Source organism: Catharus ustulatus, chromosome Z (genome assembly GCF_009819885.2).
Source record: "Catharus ustulatus isolate bCatUst1 chromosome Z, bCatUst1.pri.v2, whole genome shotgun sequence".
NCBI classification, from domain to species: Eukaryota; Metazoa; Chordata; class Aves; order Passeriformes; family Turdidae; genus Catharus; species Catharus ustulatus.
In genome coordinates this window covers 32064422-32082067 of record NC_046262.2, presented here as the reverse complement: position 1 = coordinate 32082067, position 17646 = coordinate 32064422, and the positions used below count along the sequence as shown (strand labels likewise).

Here is a 17646-nt window from a genome sequence, read left to right as displayed (position 1 = left end):
GAAATATAACTTGTTGATGAAGACAATAACAATAAAATGAGGGAGCATGTCCTTCTGATATGCATTCTTTATGAATGCATACAAACCATATTATCAGTCAAACTGTGTTATCAGTCATAATAGGTCCACCACACACATTACTAATGTTAGCTTAAACAGGAAAATCAACAGTAAATATATTTTATGGCATGGTTTTACTTTTATTTGCAGTGACTGATTGATTGGCTCAAAATATATATAGTTATATATTTATATAACCTGGAAAAAAATTACCATTATTATTCAGTGGGATGAGAGTAAATTGGAAAATGATTAACACTACTTTTCATTCTGAAGTACTATAGCAGAATTTTTAATAATGAGGAAGAATATCAGGCTTAAATAATATTTGGGGAACCCTGTGGCCTCCACCATAATTTCCTTCTAATAATTGGTTAATTCTTATGACAATTTTTCAGTAAAACCTGCATACTGCATCTAGAATTTTTAATATTTTTTTAATGAATACTTTTTCTTGTTCTTTTTCACGTGAACTTAATATTAGCAGGCCATTTTAGTAAGTACTCTCATCTAGCTTCTCACTGGCATGCTTGTACGTGGTTTTGCTACTAAGTCTTTGCCATTTTTCCAGCAAGTTTCCAGGCTGTGATGCTACAGATTGCAGTGTGGACATCTCCACACTGGGAATTTGAGTAAGACCACCTAACTAATTTGATAAGTGCCACTAAAAGACATGAGAAGGTAATGACTTTTAGGAATTACTGTGTGAGACCAGATAGGAACTTGTCCTACAGGTGAAGAATCCATTCTCTGTAGCTAATACCAGCATCACTTGACATTCTCTTTCTCCTCAAAAATTTATTTCTTCATCTTCCGTAGCAGGCAAGAGAATTATTTTAGTAGCTTCCCTCAGGAAAAAAATGTTTTCTGATGTATGGGGGAGTTGAATGCTTACTATTATATTGCACAATGAGAATTAGCTCCCTTCTTAACAAAATATTATTCAGACTCTATCCCATTACTGCAAAGATTAATTTCATTCCACATAAGTAAACCAAACTTTTTGTTCTAATTTATGTTTTTCTTTTACAGTTGTTTGGAGTTTTCTTGGTAAAAACAGGGACTTTACAAAAATAAAAATAATGTGATCATGAATGTTTTCCCTCAGCATTGTGATTTCAGTAATTTCACAGCAGCTTTAAATTGGTATAATGAAAATTAAAAGTGTTACTAGTTCAAATAAATTAATTATTAAATAATTTGAAAAAAATTAATCAAAGGAACTACTATTGTCAAGAGATGTCATTATGATTTATGCATGCAACTTCCATTGAAGTTTATAGGAATTTGCACATGCCTATCCAAATTTGATCCAATATTTCTTTTGCTTTCTCTTAAGGAAAAGACAAAGACACATCCTATATATTGCAAAATCATAATTCTGGATCTCTCATATTTGTATTGTACCTGCACAAAGTAATAGATATGATAGGTTGGTATTTTTATCAATATGTTTTGTTCTTCCTTAATCAGCCTACACAGCCTCAGGCACATCCCAAGCCAATCGATATGTGGGACTAAGCCCAAGAGACCCATCCTTCCTACACCAGCAACAGGTGGGCAAGTTTCACATAGGTGTAATGATATAGAGAAGCTTTTGTGGTATTACCTTCCTACATGCTGCCACTGATATCTTGGACTAGACTGAAATCTTGAGGATTTGTCATGTGAAGATGAAGTTTTTTCAAAACAAAGAGAATGCTTTAAGAAATATCAATTTAGCCTTTTCATTGTTTCTTAGATTTGTTCCATCTTAAGGACTGCCTAATATGTTTCTTTCAATACGTTATTTTTCAAGAGTTCATACATTTAATCTTTAATAGGATTTTAGGAAATAGAATGAGATATTTAAGAAACAAATAATAATTTCAAAATCAGTTTAAAAAATAAGCAAAACTTTTAAAGCAAAAAAATACAGTTTATTATTTTCAAGTTATTTTGTTTCCTTTTCCTCCAGATGTTTACTACATTTCTTCATTTTAGTCTTAAAAGTTATAAAGCCAGATTCTCAAGGCAACACATCATCATTTCTAGTGTAATAGGTTTAAATTGGTCTGCTGATTTCAAATGTGATAAAACCATGTTTTTGTTCTAGTTTCTTACATCATTTATATTTCAAGTAGCATTTTAAATTTCACATCTCATTAATGCTGTAAATTTAATGCAAATGAAGTGTTTACCCAAACTGTGAAAATACAGAGCCGAGATTAATGACAGCATACAAATAAATTAGCTGCAGTCAGTAGCAAGGCCATGCACATGCAGAAATAGTAAATTATAAAAATAAATTCTTTAGAATTTTAATGTACTTTTGATGTGTACTTGTGTTCCTCTTAGGTCTTGACAGTAGAGGACTTTGAAATTCACAGCATGAACAATGTTACCAGGAGAAAAACTGAATGTGGCAATAAGGATGTGTGTTAAATAGGCCTTGGTATTTGTTGTACTGTGTTTTTTTTCCCAGTCATGGGTTCCTGTCAGCAGTTTATATACATTTTTGTTTTACTTTTCAGTAAAACCTACCTGTTCTACATTGCTGAGATATAGCTTACCCATGCTACAGCTGAAACTCCCTGTACATACCCACTCTCATTTTGTGGAGGCAGTATGTCCATTTTAAAGGTCATCACATGTAGAATTCAGAGAAATAATAAAGATGATAATTTATTCAAAATAGTTGATATGTTGCCAAGTATTTTTAACTACTGAGATCTTAATTCAAACATCTGTACACTTTTTTGAAAATATGTAATGACTATTAGTGGGTTTTCCAGCCAGTAATTCCTCAATGACTTTTCTGTTTTGTTGGATTTTTTTAACCTCTCAAGGATTTTTTTTTCATAAAATGTATTATAATTACTATGACTTTTATTTTTTAAAGATAAACAGTATATCATTATGATTTTTTAAAGCGCACAAAAACCCTCCCTTTTTTACGCACAGTGAATGCAATCTGTGGAGTTCTTGTGAATTTTTATGTAGTATTCTATGAAATATCTCTGGCATCCTGTTAATTTAGGGATGTGCAATAATGTTTTTACCCCTCTGTGTTTTTGGACACAATTTTTTTCTGCAGACTGCTCCTGCTTAGACTTACTCTGCCTTCCAAGCTTATTGGAAGACTTCTAAACTTCACTACACATACCAGAAAGTATAGAAGCATATTTAATTTTCTCCTGGCTGGAGTTTGACATATATATTGCTAATGTTCTGCACTTTCTATTTATTTTTGTCTTTGTGTAGATCAAAATAGACTTCAAAATTTCAGCAGTGTCTTTGGACCATCAGAGTGAGAGGGAGCTCAAAGATCTTTGGTGTTTACATGCTTTATGTCTGATACTCCCTTTCATGGTAAAACGTGGCCAAATGGCTTCCCCAAAGGGAAGGGGAAGCTAAGTTAGATCTCCCCATATATTTCGGAAGCAGAAAAATTATTTAACACCACTTTGTTAAACCAACATTCTCCTTTCTAAAGAGTATTGCTTCATATTCTCATTACATTAATCCAAGAGCATCAATTGGTGACCAATGAGCCATGTAGTATGTTTAAATATATCAGCATTTTATTGTCTTTGCTCTTAACTGCCTCTTCTAATGTATGCAATGGACGTATCTGTGTTTGCCTGAGTGTGTTTGTGTGTGTGTGTGTGTGTGTGTGTATGAATACCCACACATATGTAGAAAATTAAGGAGCAGTATATACAGCTGAAACCATCTGAAAGAGCAGAATTCTTAAACCGGAAAGTTTATCAGATGGATAAATATGAACATATAAGTATGTATAGGTATGTTTATAATGAATTAGTTACCTTCACTCAATTCTAAAGGTGACATGCAGAGATGACAGACTATATATACATGTGTATAAACCCACCTACAACACACACATGTACATACATACATATTGCACAGCAAGTAAGGTAGAACACTGAGATTGTCTAAACAGCTTTCATAGAGCAGAGGTTATCCTTTGGTAAGGCAGAAGCAGGATTGATTTACTATGTCCTTTCACTACTTTACAACAATTTAAAAGAGACCACTCTTCTTGTGGCAGATTTTAAATGCATTTGCTTTAAAGCAACCCATGATGAATGAAAAGAAAAATCAAGGGGTATGTGAAATAAGGAAATTAATCATTTTGTATTAGTGGAGAGAAATTTTCAATTAGCAAGCCAGTGGTTTTAGTTCCAAAGAGGTCTTTTAAACATTCCCCATTCCCTGTCATGCACAGTGACCCCTCAAGAATAAATATTGTCACCGGTACCTTTTTTACTTCATTGGAGGAGTCTTTATGAAGATTTATTCTCTCCAGCTATGAGAAATATTGGCAGGTACCCTTGAGTACTTTCTGTTGCTGTTAAAAAGAGCCATTATGTAGCCCATTTAAGTTACAGTAACCACAATAAATTTAAAAGTTACACATGTATTTTGCAACAGACACTCACAGGGAGTCCTGACAAAGTGATAACTTCCTAGAAATTCCAGTAAACAATGTAAAGCACAGCACATCCCGTATACTCACATTTACATGGGAAATACTGACTAAAACTCTGAAAGACAATGCATAATAGGGTCAATGGAAGAATTTGTTGGCTTTTACTGATCTGAATATTTTGAAATTGTGATATATGCATTACTTAGCATGTAACATTGATAGCTAGAAAGACCAGATTATAATGGGGAATTATAACTATGCAGTCCAGTTTCTGATGTACTAGCTGGTGGATCTTCCCATTACGTGCCTTGAAATGTCAGGTATTTCTATGCTGTGGCATGAAGAGTTACAGAAATGCATCTTGCTTCAGTAGCATTTGAAGAGTCATATGTATCTTGGCATTTTCTTGTAAAATTCATGCCAGACCTCCTCTGTTTATTAGAAATTATTAGTGACCACTAGTTTTTCTTTTTTTTTTTTGATTCAGCATCAGCTTCAGAAACATGTTAACTGTTGATAATGTAACTGCAGGAAGAACACTATGGAAGAAGGCAAGGGATGTGATAAGAGCTACTACCTGAATGAGAGAGTTTTTCCTAATGTTATTACTGGTCATTGGTGGAAGTATTTTCTGAAACCAAATCTACTGCTCTACTGCTCTTTATCTGTGCTGAGAAGAATCCTAACTAAATTAAATAAAAGAAAGATTGGATAATCTTTGCAATTATATGGGTGCGCCTTCATCCCCCTCCTGGCCTTAATTTGTATTTATTGAAGATTTGTGGTTTCTAAGCCTAGAGGAAAAAAGCAGCAAACCAACACACTGAGGAAAATCTCAAACTCAATCTTTTAAAAGTAAACACAATTCCTTACCAGATTCTAGTTGTGTCAGCATTTGTCTATGTAACTTTAATGGTAAGATCATTAGTTCAGTAATGAAGCCTTAACAATCAGGATCTTCATGGTCATGTGATGACATTTCTTTAGCCTCCAAATGTTGCATTGCTCCAACTTCATGATTTATTATGTTACTGAAATGACAAACAGAGTCAGGTTATGTTGTTTCTGGCAATAGTACTAGAAAGTTATTAGAAATACTAGTCATATACTTTGCCTGTGTGAACAGTTTAAAAAGATGGATGGATGGATGGATGGATGGATGGATGGATGGATGGATGGATGGATGGATGGATACATAGACACTTGTATTTATTGCAAGTGCAGATGAATGGTATCACAAAAAAATAAGGTTTCTCTTGGAATGAATGAAATAACTGCAAGGTTTTTGTTCTTGACCATTTAATTTAAGTGCACCTCTGGGCCTTGTATGTATGATTCTATTTTTAATTAGAAAAGACAAACAAATGGAATAGCTATTAAGGTTGTTAACCATCTCTAGAAATTTCCTGTCACTGTGCTAACTAATGCTGGCCCAGTTTCTGAGGAGTTAATGAACTTTTCCAATCTTTGCACTGGTAAACTCAGTTGCATGGCTTTCACTAAGGCTTACACTTTCTGGGTATGGTATGTTGTGTTCATGATTTTTGCACAAATTTTACAATTATGAGTGAGACTTTCAATGTACGTAGTAATAAGGTCTCCAAAATGATCAGAAAATTGTAGTCAGCTTTTTATTTCCTACAAATGCCTTCTCCGTCTCTTCAGCAGAAAGTTGTTCTTACCAGATGCATCCTTTAGTTATTGAGCTGCACAGCTCATAATGCAGTTCTCTTCATACTATTAATCATGGAAATTGTGAACTTAAATGTCCACTGAACACAGAGTATTTGTTTACAAAATGTTTTGGGTGGATGTTACTTTTGCATTCAGCAGCAAGCTGAAAGAAGAACACAGGCGGACTCCTAAAGAGAACTTGTCAGTAAAGTCAGGAAACAGGTTATCAACACTTAGCCTGTTCTTATTGTGTCCCTTATCATAATTGACAGTTTGACGTAAAACTGGGTCACATGATAGCCAGGGAGGTATGTAAATGGCTAAGAGGTCACCTTTCACATATGCTTGCTGGAAAGGAAACACATTTAAAGGAAGTTTCAGTCAGAACAATGACAATATGCAAATGTTAAGTTTTATGGGCTTTTTTCAACTAACAGAAGCTATAGCAGTCTCCTATTACACTTTCCAAAATACAATTCTTCTTTCACTATCTATCACAGAAACTTGAAATGGATGCTAGTCTTAGCCATTCTTTGGATATAAGATTACAAAATCTGCTTAAATACTAACCCCTAAAAATTATTCATACTCTACTTAAAGATGGAGCTGTTGGCTGTGGGTTTTTAATGTATGTGTGATTGCCATACTTAAAATGCTGCAGGACGGTTGCGCTTGCAAGGTGCTGTTTAAACTGTGAAGACAGCTATAGTAAAATCTAGCACTTGGGTAGAACTTCACATCAGTATGTCTCACAGATCTGGAAACTGCGAAACAAAATCAGTTTCCTGGGATTTTACAGAACAGAAGTACTTGGTCTACTGCTTTGCTTGCCTCCAGGACTGTGCCCACTTTGAGGCTTGTGTCCTCTTCCTGTAAAATGTGAAGTGTGCTTGGTGCTCTCTGCTGTTTCATGAGTGCAGCAAGGGGGATGTACCATAGGCATAAGGGCAGAGTCTAGGATCCAGGACTAGGAAAATAGCTGGGCTACCTGTGAAAATTCCTCATCCCCTGCAAGACTGGGCATCCTTTTCCACTTCATAAAATAGACTCATCCTCATTCTTTTGTGGTTCAATGAGAGATAGGTAAGAAAATATTTGATAATGTACTGAGGTTGTAAGCTGTTATGGCAGTGAGAGTCCTGTGGCTTGCCTTGCTAAGAAAACACAGAACTGTGGACTGAATGTCTCTTCAGCAGCCTTCTAAGAAGGACTTTTCACCACGTCATATGTCAAGTCTGGTCATTTATTTTTCATTCGTAACATACATTTGAGAAAACCAGTGGTGTTATTATAACCAGCAGTTACTAGATATATCCTGGGGACTATTTCTTATGTCCCTCTACTGAGGAATGTAAGTTTTCTCAAGTAGTTTCCTCCCTCTCCTCTTCACATATCCTGCAGAGAAACTCTTTTAGATGACTTATTGACTGTGCCTTCTTGTCTCCAGCTAACACTGTGGTATAATTTTAGAGGTACCTAGGTTACTTTGAAGAGAATAATTGGACAGAAAGTTTTCAGTATGACTCCAGATGATATATAGCACTTGAAATACTGTGATGAAGTGCCTTATGTCCTTCCAAAGCTTGGTACTCATGTCAGGTCTGTGCACCCAAACTTTTCCTGCTGGAATGTCTGGACATCCTCCAAGGGCAACCTCCCACTGCTGCTGTGAACAGAATTCTTCCATCAAATGGAGCCTAGACTTACAGAAATCACTCAACACATGGACAGGACGCAGATAAGACTTTGGAAGTGGTATTTCTGAATTTTAGACATGCAGAGATCTTTCAATAGGAGTGACTTGGGAGAGGAAGTTTTATGTGAGGGAGATTTAAAAAGAAAACTAAATTTCAGGAAGATTAATTTTTAAAGACAATGGGAAAAGTATTTGAGCCTAGTGAGGAGTGTGGAGCAGCAGTTTTTAAAGTTGGGAAGGTGTGTTTCAATACAACTAATACAGCCCTGGACTTGTCACAGAACCAGTTGTCATGCAAACCTGAACCTCCCCATAGTGTTGTCAGTACTGCAAGCATGGCACAGTTGGTGCACTGAATAGCACTACAGTACCAACTGTGAGTCTCATGGAGCATGAACCTTCATATAAATGTGCATGTACATGCTAACATCTTGGGAATAAAATGCACAAGTTGCATTATTATCTTTGCAGTATTTGGAAGTATGTGAATTGAGATAAATATGGCTGTATATAATAAGAAGCATGTCATTGCTAACATTTATGAAATGTGTTTCAAAAGCTTTGTGGTGCTTTCATAATGATAAATGTAACACATTAACTGTATGTGTGGGAGGCTTTCATACAGACTGTGGGAAGAATACAGTGATTTAGTGCAGAAGCTAATTTACTAAAATGCAATATATAATTCTCTTACTGTTTTCCTCAAATGGCAAATGCTATTAGGCTTTATACAGCAAGCTAAGTGCTTACCAAATTTCTGAGTTAGACCTAAGTGAATATAATAATTTGGTAACACTGTGATTTTAGTATATTTTTAATGGTTCTAATCAGCCAAAGGGCTTTTATTCATAGATTTTCTATTTTGTGAAGAAGTAAAAGAGACGGATGGGTGGGAGAGTTTAACCTTTCAGTGTTTTATTTCAGCTGCAAGTGAGTTTTTATAGCTAAGTTATGAATCTTTAAAATATGCAATTGTAGCAAAGATGATGACATCCTTAAGGATAATAGCAGAAATATGTCTACTGTACACTGAGTAACTGGGCTGACATATTTAATTATGTTTTCATTATTAAAATCAGGCTTAGAATGCTGGTTTGTACAGTGACTAAATCAAATGTTTACTTACCCATTTCTTTAAACATGTTTAATATATTATTCACTGTTACCTCTAGCAAACTTTTTAACTGCATGTTTCCTTTTCTGGTTAATTTCATGTGGTTTAGTCATGCTTTTAATGGCCTTTAGAAGGTCCCTTGGAGTTCTTTAGATAACAAACAAGAAACAATCCCTATGAAAACATCAAAGACTAACATTTCCATTTCTCAGACCTTAACAGCAGGAAGCTTATTAGTCTAACAGCCAGACAGGGTCAGGTTTAGCAATATTGTCTTGTCCTCAGCATTTGTATTTTTCAGGAAAAGACTGCAATAAATTGTGCTCCTGTGAAAACAGTTTATTGTAGTTTGTTTGCTGTAGCCTGTGCTATCTCAAGAATGTTAACATGGATAGAGAAAACTAAAATGCATCGAATACAATTAAACTCAGCAATATTATCTTCAGTTAAGAGTGTTTAATCATGTATAATAGTATAGCAATTTATATAAACATGACTATACAGAGGATAAAACATGTATTTTCTTCAGAAGCCAGATAAACTCACTTTCTTAAGCTTAGAAATAAGCAGCATATATTTTCAATAAATCTGCTAACACTATTGGGCAGCTGTTAAATAAACAGAGCTGCTGAGGGTTGCTTGAACAATCTGTGAAGGCAGAACTGATGATTTGAGGATTCGGGAAGAATTTGTTTCAGCTAATATTTAGTACTTTCTTCATTAAAATGTAGTAAAGTATTTTAAATTCTATTTTCTGAGTCTTAACAAGATTAGATTATTTTATCACATCTTGCTAATACCACTTTCAGTAACACTAGATTAATAACCTTCAGTTACAAAACACCTTTACTCTTCTTAAATAGCAAGATAACAAAATATGGTTTGTTTAATCTTGGCAGATTTTCTATAAATTGCATGTCTTCTTTGTTTCACAAAAAGCATGCTAGAAGATACTGATTATATTTTACCTGGCACAATACACATTATATAGACCATTGCTTAAAAAGCGAGCATAATTTTTTTCTTTCTTAAAGTATCACACTATTGATTATTAACATTTCCTTTTTTTTCCAGCTCAGTTTGTAATCTAATAATGGCTAATTGTTTGCTACACACTAGTTACTCTTTAATGCTTTATTAATAGAGGATTAAAGTATTATATTAAAAAAGTCTATAGGCATTTATTTCTCAAATAGGTTATTTTTCTTTGTTTTATTTTTAAAGTTACTTCTTGGGAAAGTAAGACTTTTGCCATGTACATTACTAGTTTGCATGTATTCATTTAAATACTAAAAACTGTAGTATGCTCGATCCATATCTGACTGCTAGGTTTCAATTGACAGCTGAGAATTTGTGACTGGACCATGAATCAAAACGGCAGGCATTTATACCCCAGTGCCAGTGAGGATACATTGGGAATTGCTTGGCAAAGGTAACATTTTAATTATTTCCACCCCCTACACCGCCTCTAAAAAAGTTGCATAGAGCGACAATATCTGTTTTAGTGGGTCTCCAGAGGTATATGTGACAGCATTATGAACAAAAAATGTGTGTAACATTTCTCCTAAATGTATTCAGATTATCTTTCATGCAAACTGATTTTAGACAGTCCCTTAATGTAAGACCTGAAATAATGCTGTGCTGTCCCATGCAAATGGTTTGTGAGTTAAAGGAAATACTTATTGTAGGTTTTAAAAATGTCATTTGCAGTCATATTTTTGGGAACTTAGTGGTTAATAGAAAAGAAACAATGCTGTTAGAGGTATAGATAAGTATAATAATAAATTACTGAGTTGATGATTCTTTTTGGGCAAAGAATAACTGTATTATTCAGAGATATTTCTTACCAATTGGCTGGTTTAGTTTTGCATCACTAACATATATCTGATGGTAAGATATCTTATTTTTCAACTAAATAACAGAATAATTAGGAATTATTTACAAAAAAGAGTTTACTTTTCTATCAACCCCTTCCCTTCCCCCCAACAAATAAGCAAACAATAAAGTCCATTAACCTTTGATAAATTATTAATTTATTAGATTTTACATCTCTTACTATATAGTGGATTATAGTATTAGCAGAAGGTGTATGTTTATCTAAATATAAAAAAATCAGCATAATATTACCATATCAATTCTCTCCTCCTTCATGTACAGGATTATCTGCAGCACTCAACACTAAATGTGGGTTGTACATGTAAAGCTTGTAGGCTGGGAGCCTATCAGATGAAGTATTAGCCACTCACTCATGAAATAATTTAAAGGGTTTTTTTAAATTTATGTGTACATGAAAATATATGTACTTCTGGATAGTGTGAGTATGTGTGTGAGTGTAATTTATATGTATTATGCAAAAAATGCCTTTTGATGCGTTGTACTGATGGATTGCTAAACTTTTGGGACTTTTGAGAATCAACTTGGAAGGGAAATTACTGAATTTGAACATCAGTGCAGTTTACAAATCTGAAGTTTAATTTTTTTTGTTTTGTTTCAGTGGGTTTTTTATTTTGTTTTGTGTTTTTTTGTTTGTTTTTGTTTTTTTTTTTTTCTTTTTCTCCTGAAACAATGTTTTAAATCTGGAAGAATAAGACCCTGCCATTTCTTTCCTTATATAGTAAACAGCAAAATAGAAAATTAGCTAATGGATTCACCTTATCTCCTCAGGGGCTTTGAGTCGCATTACAAATCCCCACCATGCAGTGATTGCCAGAGTTTTCAATCACTGCCAGTAGTGAATCCAAACTGAACTTTTATAGCACAGAGAGGGTGATTTATTCTCCCACTACAAAGTAGCATTTTTTGGGGCACTGACAGGTGTTAGAAGGCAACATCACAACAACATATCTAGAAACATCCTCACACAGTTTTAATCCATTGTCACTCAAGCCCCCGTTAAAGCAATGCCAGTTATACTGATGGAAGCACTGTCCTAGTGTTTGTTGAATTCTGTTTTTCAGTACCATCATACAACACCCTGGGTATAGATTGGAAAAGAAAGGAAAAGTGGAGTAAAGCATTTCTGTGTGATCAAGAAAATTTTGGTGGTGAATAAAAGCCTGCTCCATGATCCATTTGCTGTTATAGACCACACTGCTTTGCAGATCACTCCCAGAATGCTGCCAGCCACTGTGGCCAATACCAATACATGAGCACTGCCAGCAGAGCTTGGGCACAAATTCTGCCATGGGCATTTCATTAGAGGCCTAAGCTGTGCCACTTGCTCTTGGATTACAGCTTGAAGAACAAGGAAACAAACTGTTCTGCCTAAGCAGATGGCTTTTAGTTGTTGGGTTTTGAAATACAACATTCTTCAAATGTCCACAGAAATGAGGACCTAAGAAGAGAAATTATACCTGTACAGGCTAAGGAGCAGTGAGCCTTTCTAGCACTAAAACGAGCGTTGAAAAACGAGAATATATTGCAAAAGTAATCATCACAGTTTGGTGAAGAAATATATGCCAGTATATACAAGTTTCTGTAGCTCCAAATGGTTTGATAAATGCTTGATTATGGGATTTCCTTAGATCTGCAGAGCTCGTTTTGATTGTCCTCAATCTCGTCTTTTACATCAGGCTTTTTTGGTTAAGTATGCTGATTGTTCAGAAGTATTGTTGACCTCAGGCATGTGAAAAAGTTGGCAATCCCTCAGTGTTAGCTGCTCTGTCTCTACAGATATCAGGTAGCAGAGACGGTCAGGTTAAAAACTCTGTCATAAAGCATTGTTGATGAACCACACCTTGGAAGTGGATGACAAAAACATTCTGTTATTTCTGTGCTCTTTATCTTATTAATATTTACCTATCACACCTCATAGTAGGTGCAATGCATAGATTTAAAATTTTTGGGTTTTTTTTGTTTCGTTTCCTTAGAAAATTATGTATCTCTTGGCATTTAAAGATTCAGATATAAAACAGTAGTGGTCTGTATGCAAAGGCTGAAGTTTGCAGAAAAGAAAAGAATATGAGTAATACTAAACAAAAAAGGACCAACAAGCCACAAAACTTAGATTAGTGATACATCATTTTCTACTAAACTAACAAGACTTGCAGGGAATAGTGATAACAAAAAATAGGTTAATACTCTGCATAGCTGAGTTAAACATTCAAGTATCTTTAAAGGAAATACTTACATTAAACATTCAGTGAGTATCTTAAAAAACATAAAATAAAATGGAAAAAACCTACTCCAGTTATTTGGTGAAGTATTTAGAAGATTAATTTTTACTTTTCTCCTCAAACGCAAACAATCTACAGTTTTTGTTTGGGTTGGTTTGATTTTTTCATTGCTTACTTAGAACATTTATGATACATATTCTGTCTTTATATGACTTGCTATATTTATTTGTAAATGCAATTTATTGTGTCTGCTGAACTTTGAATACCATTTAAACACATCAATAGAAATAAGTTCTCCAGTACTTTTATGCTCATTTAGGTAATTTTTTTGGCACAAATGTAAAGATACTCAAAACCTTTAAAAACCCCCAAATCCTTATTTATTTGGTAACCGCAGTTCTGTTTTCATTGAGATAGAAGGCAAGGGAAAGCTGTGAAAATCTGTAAGGCTAATTTAGAGAAATACAGTCTCAGCCACTATGTGAGGGCAAGAGTGTATGCAGAAAGTACACTTAAGAAATGAGTGAGAGTGACAAAAGGTGTGGGGGTGTGTGTGAGGCTGATAGCATGAGTTTGATCCTAAATCAAAGCCACTCATTACACCACTGATGGCATTTCCAGTACAAATATTCATAAAAGCTGGCATGACTGGTCTCTCCTAGACCATGTGGAGTATTTGCAAGTCTTCCACAGACTGTTAGCCAAAAGTGTGCATTTCAACTCAGCTATTGACTAATGTATTTTTATTGATATAAATTATTTTAACAATCATTCTGCGTGAACTGCTTAACATTACCCTTACTGTGTCCAGGCAAACGAACTAGGCTAGAATTTCATGCTTTCATTCTGTTATCTTGACACATCCAGCATAGTGCAACAGCTGGCTCATTCCTGGAAATGCTGAGGGGAGATCTGTTCTCAGAGTGCTGAATTTCTTTCTCAGCTGTAGCTGAGGGGTATTCAGCATTCCAAGCTTCATTACTCCCCCCTCCCCTCCCCAGCACCACCCTGTGTTTATGATAACAGTGCTGATAAGGCAATCAAATGGGATAATCTGATTTGTGAAAGAAGTTGGAGGGGAATTGAGAATGGGTGCATATTATTTTTTTAACACAATATCTTGTACAAGTTTGGTATTGAGAAAACATATAGCTAAAATTACACAGCCAGCAGCGTGTCTGTGGAAGCACATTTTGGCAAACACAGACACCTGTTTGAGCAGTAGTTCATACACTCTGACCTGTGTCTCTCCCTCATTCCTCTCCCCAGCAATGGTTTGGAATAAAAGTACTATTTCATTACAATTTAAGAACAAAACGGCTAAAGTTTCCTGATTAAAAAAATATAATTATTTCTTATTTTTATCAATTTAAATTGCTAATTCTAATAGTTTTGCCCAACTCTGTAATGCAGAAAGATGTGTAGAACATTTTTTCCTTCACATCCAGGCAAATATCTTCTGAACACTTCCTAAGAAATTAGTTGTATTCAAGCCAGACTTGTATGCTGCCATCCCACAGGAAATGGGTCAGCAATCCATTAGGATGCCATTAGATAATCTAATTTGGAACTTAATCTCTAAATTAACCATGCTCCATACTTGAAGCATACTTGAGAGAAAAAAAAAGTTTGAATCGATAGGGGAGCTGAAGCGTGAAGAAGGCTGTTTGTTTTTTCTGTAGCTGTGGTCACGTCTCAAGCCGTCTGGTAACCAGGAGAAACCAGACATGATGTAATTCCAGATTGAACTTGAACTTCAGGGACTTAGAATGGGGGAACAATGGACCATAGGAATCAATAATGTCCATTTTCCACATGATTATGTTTGGAACTTTAAGTTAAACTTTATGGGAGAAGCAACAAAAACTGCAATGTGACCAAAATTACTGAGTTGATCTAGAAGCAAGATGTTAAAATAAAGAAAGCTACTTCAGTAATAATTTCTGAGCAGCAGTACAGATTCCAGCAGGATTAGAAAAGTTCTTGCTCTACAGTGAACTGGTTGCCTGTTCTGAGATCTCTTTGTTCACTTAGGTGGGACAAACTTAATCTTATGTTTCCTGTCAGATGATTTTTGGCAGCTGCTAGGAAAGGAGGAGCATATTATAGAGAATTCCCAAGTGTAAAATGTATCTTTAACCCCTTGGGTACTCCAGCTTTCTATTTCTTTATCATCTTACCTTCAATTGCTTCTTTTGAATCAGTAGAACTGATTTGTTTGGGCCTTTTTTTGCTTGTTTCTTTGTTTGGTACAGTTAGGATGGTCTACATTATTATTTAGTCGTTCTAATTTGATCAAATTGTAGTTACATTTTTTTGAAAAGTGCTAAGGTAAAAATTCTAATGGTATGAAATGGAAATAATAATATTTGGAAAAGAAAAAGGTAGTGTAAAGTTGAGAGTCATTTTTTCATAGGCAACCCAGTGGATTCTGGTAACCAAGCACAAGCTCGCCATGGTTTGGCTTGACTTGGTCACAACCTTCTCTGTGCAAGTGCATGTTTGAAACCCTCTGTTAGCACTGTTCCTGCACCAAATTGTCATACATTAATTGTCCAAAGCACAGCATGGGCATACACCATTTCTCTGGGCCCTCCCTCTGTTATGGGTATTCTCTTTTAGTAATGGGCTCTGTAGCCTCTTCCCAATCTTTGTGTACCTTTTTGTATTACAGTGCCATAAAGAGAAGTCTGCAGGGAATAGAAAAAATAGTATTCCTATAGGAGATTTCCCTTTCCTTATCCTGTGGGCATAAATTGGTAGATCTTTAACTCTTCCATCTGCTTAATAGGTGGTATGTGCCTGCTAAACTGCAAAAATCATCCTAAGCTAACCTGAGCTACACTTAATACATCTCTTGAAACAAGTGCTCAACTTCAAGGTGAATTTGGCAGCTGTTTACCTATGGATGCCAGTTCAGAATGGCAACAGAAGTACCCCATTAAATATATGTTGGAAGAATGGTTATTCTTTTGGCAGAAATGCAGAAGTGGGAATTTAGTCAGGGCACTGAGGGTAGCTAAATTGCATTTCCAAAGTTCTTATGATCCAAGTAATTTTAAATGGTAAAAGTCCCTGTATTTGTGTGGGAAAGCACTTATAGATAGATGTGCCTTGGTTTGTGGTTTGCTATCACTTCACTCAGGTATTTCTACCTTTTCCGTTCAAAGACTCACTTTGCAAGATGTGCTCTACCTTTTGTAAGCTAGTGAGTTCATGTTCATGATAATAAAGCTGCAAGAATGAAATAGTGCTTTAGATATATTTTCTGAATGGCAAAATACTCTTACAGACTTCTGAAACTAAAAGAAAGACGGTATTAACTGATGGAAAATAAGAATCTGAAAGACCATTTACTCAGGTCAGATTAGATTTATTTTTTATTTCATTTAGTTAATTGCTTAACATTATTATGCTCTTTATGTTATTATAACCTCCAAAGTGGACTGTATATACATGTAATGTAACCACTACTTGTGGTCCATTCCAGTAATATTTTAATCAGAGGTTCTTGAAAAAGCAATTATTATCTTTAAGAGGAAATTATGGCAGAAATCTTGATTGAATTAACATCTGGAAACTGTAATGGAAAGTGTAATAGAGAATTTTAACCCTGTAGGGTGCATGAAGAATTTTCCTTTGCGGTTTTATTGCATTTGAACAGATAAATACATTATACTTCCTGTGGATAGAGAGGGAACTGATGACTGCATAATGTATCTAAAAGTCTAGCTATCGTGAAGAGAAAATTGCTACCAGTAGTGAAATTACTCAAAAGTGTAGTGCTTCAGGAAGGTGGTCCTGCAACAAAGACGGATCCTAGTCTCACAAAAGACTCTCATGGTGCTTCTCATATAATTTTCTTCAAAACTAAACCTTGAGTAGTTTTTTTAGGTCTCACTTCATGTTTCAAACATATACATTTATATTACAACTTCTGTCAGCAAATGGATAACAGATTTCCTCAGGAGTAGTAAACTGGAATGTGGGGTAGACTTGCTTTATTCCACTTGTACAATACAAAGATTTATTATCTGAAGGAGAAGCCATGTGGACATCCAATTAATTTCTATAGGAACAACCACCTTGTCTCTGTGCTGGGCAACGGAAAGAACTTTTGCTTCCCTGGTTGAGGTACTTATTGGACAGAGGCAGAGTACTGCTTCTGGTTTTGTGAAACCAAGTGCTGAATTTTAACTGGGACTTTAACTGAGATTTTAACACCAGCTGCTGGTATGGCAAAGGGAAAGGTGTTCCCTCATTTTCTGCTCAGGTGGGCACCCAAGCAGAGTTAGCTTTGCAGTCAGAAGTAACTGTCATTCCTGCTAGGATGGTCTGCAGAAAAAACCATGGATGGTTTCCATGACAGAAGCAAAGCTCTGCAATACTCAGAGAGGTCCCTTCTGAGTAGGCTGGAGAAGGCTAACAGGGAGACCTTTGCTCTTCTGGGCAGTTGGTCTTGCTTGGCTTCTTACTGCAGTGTTGGGGAACTAGAAAGCAGAGAGTGGCTCATAGGATAGCTGAAAGTCCAACTAAATTTGCCATAAATATA

General features: G+C 35.3%; 1 protein-coding gene across 6 annotated transcripts in view; it reads left to right on the top strand.

Moving 5' to 3' along the window:
* The window catches only part of NFIB (nuclear factor I B), a 176032-nt gene that overhangs the window by 148304 nt on the left and 10082 nt on the right, over positions 1–17646 (top strand). For 2 of the 6 annotated variants that reach the window (XM_033085620.1, XM_033085619.1), the window contains exons 10-11: positions 1534–1616; positions 10323–10411. The exons of 2 other annotated variants lie outside the window; for them this stretch is intronic. In XM_033085620.1, coding sequence (XP_032941511.1) covers positions 1534–1616; positions 10323–10411 — 172 coding nt within the window. The remainder of the gene's footprint in view (positions 1–1533; positions 1617–10322; positions 10412–17646) is intronic. 2 more of the 6 variants (XM_033085623.1, XM_033085621.2) reach the window with 2 other exon arrangements.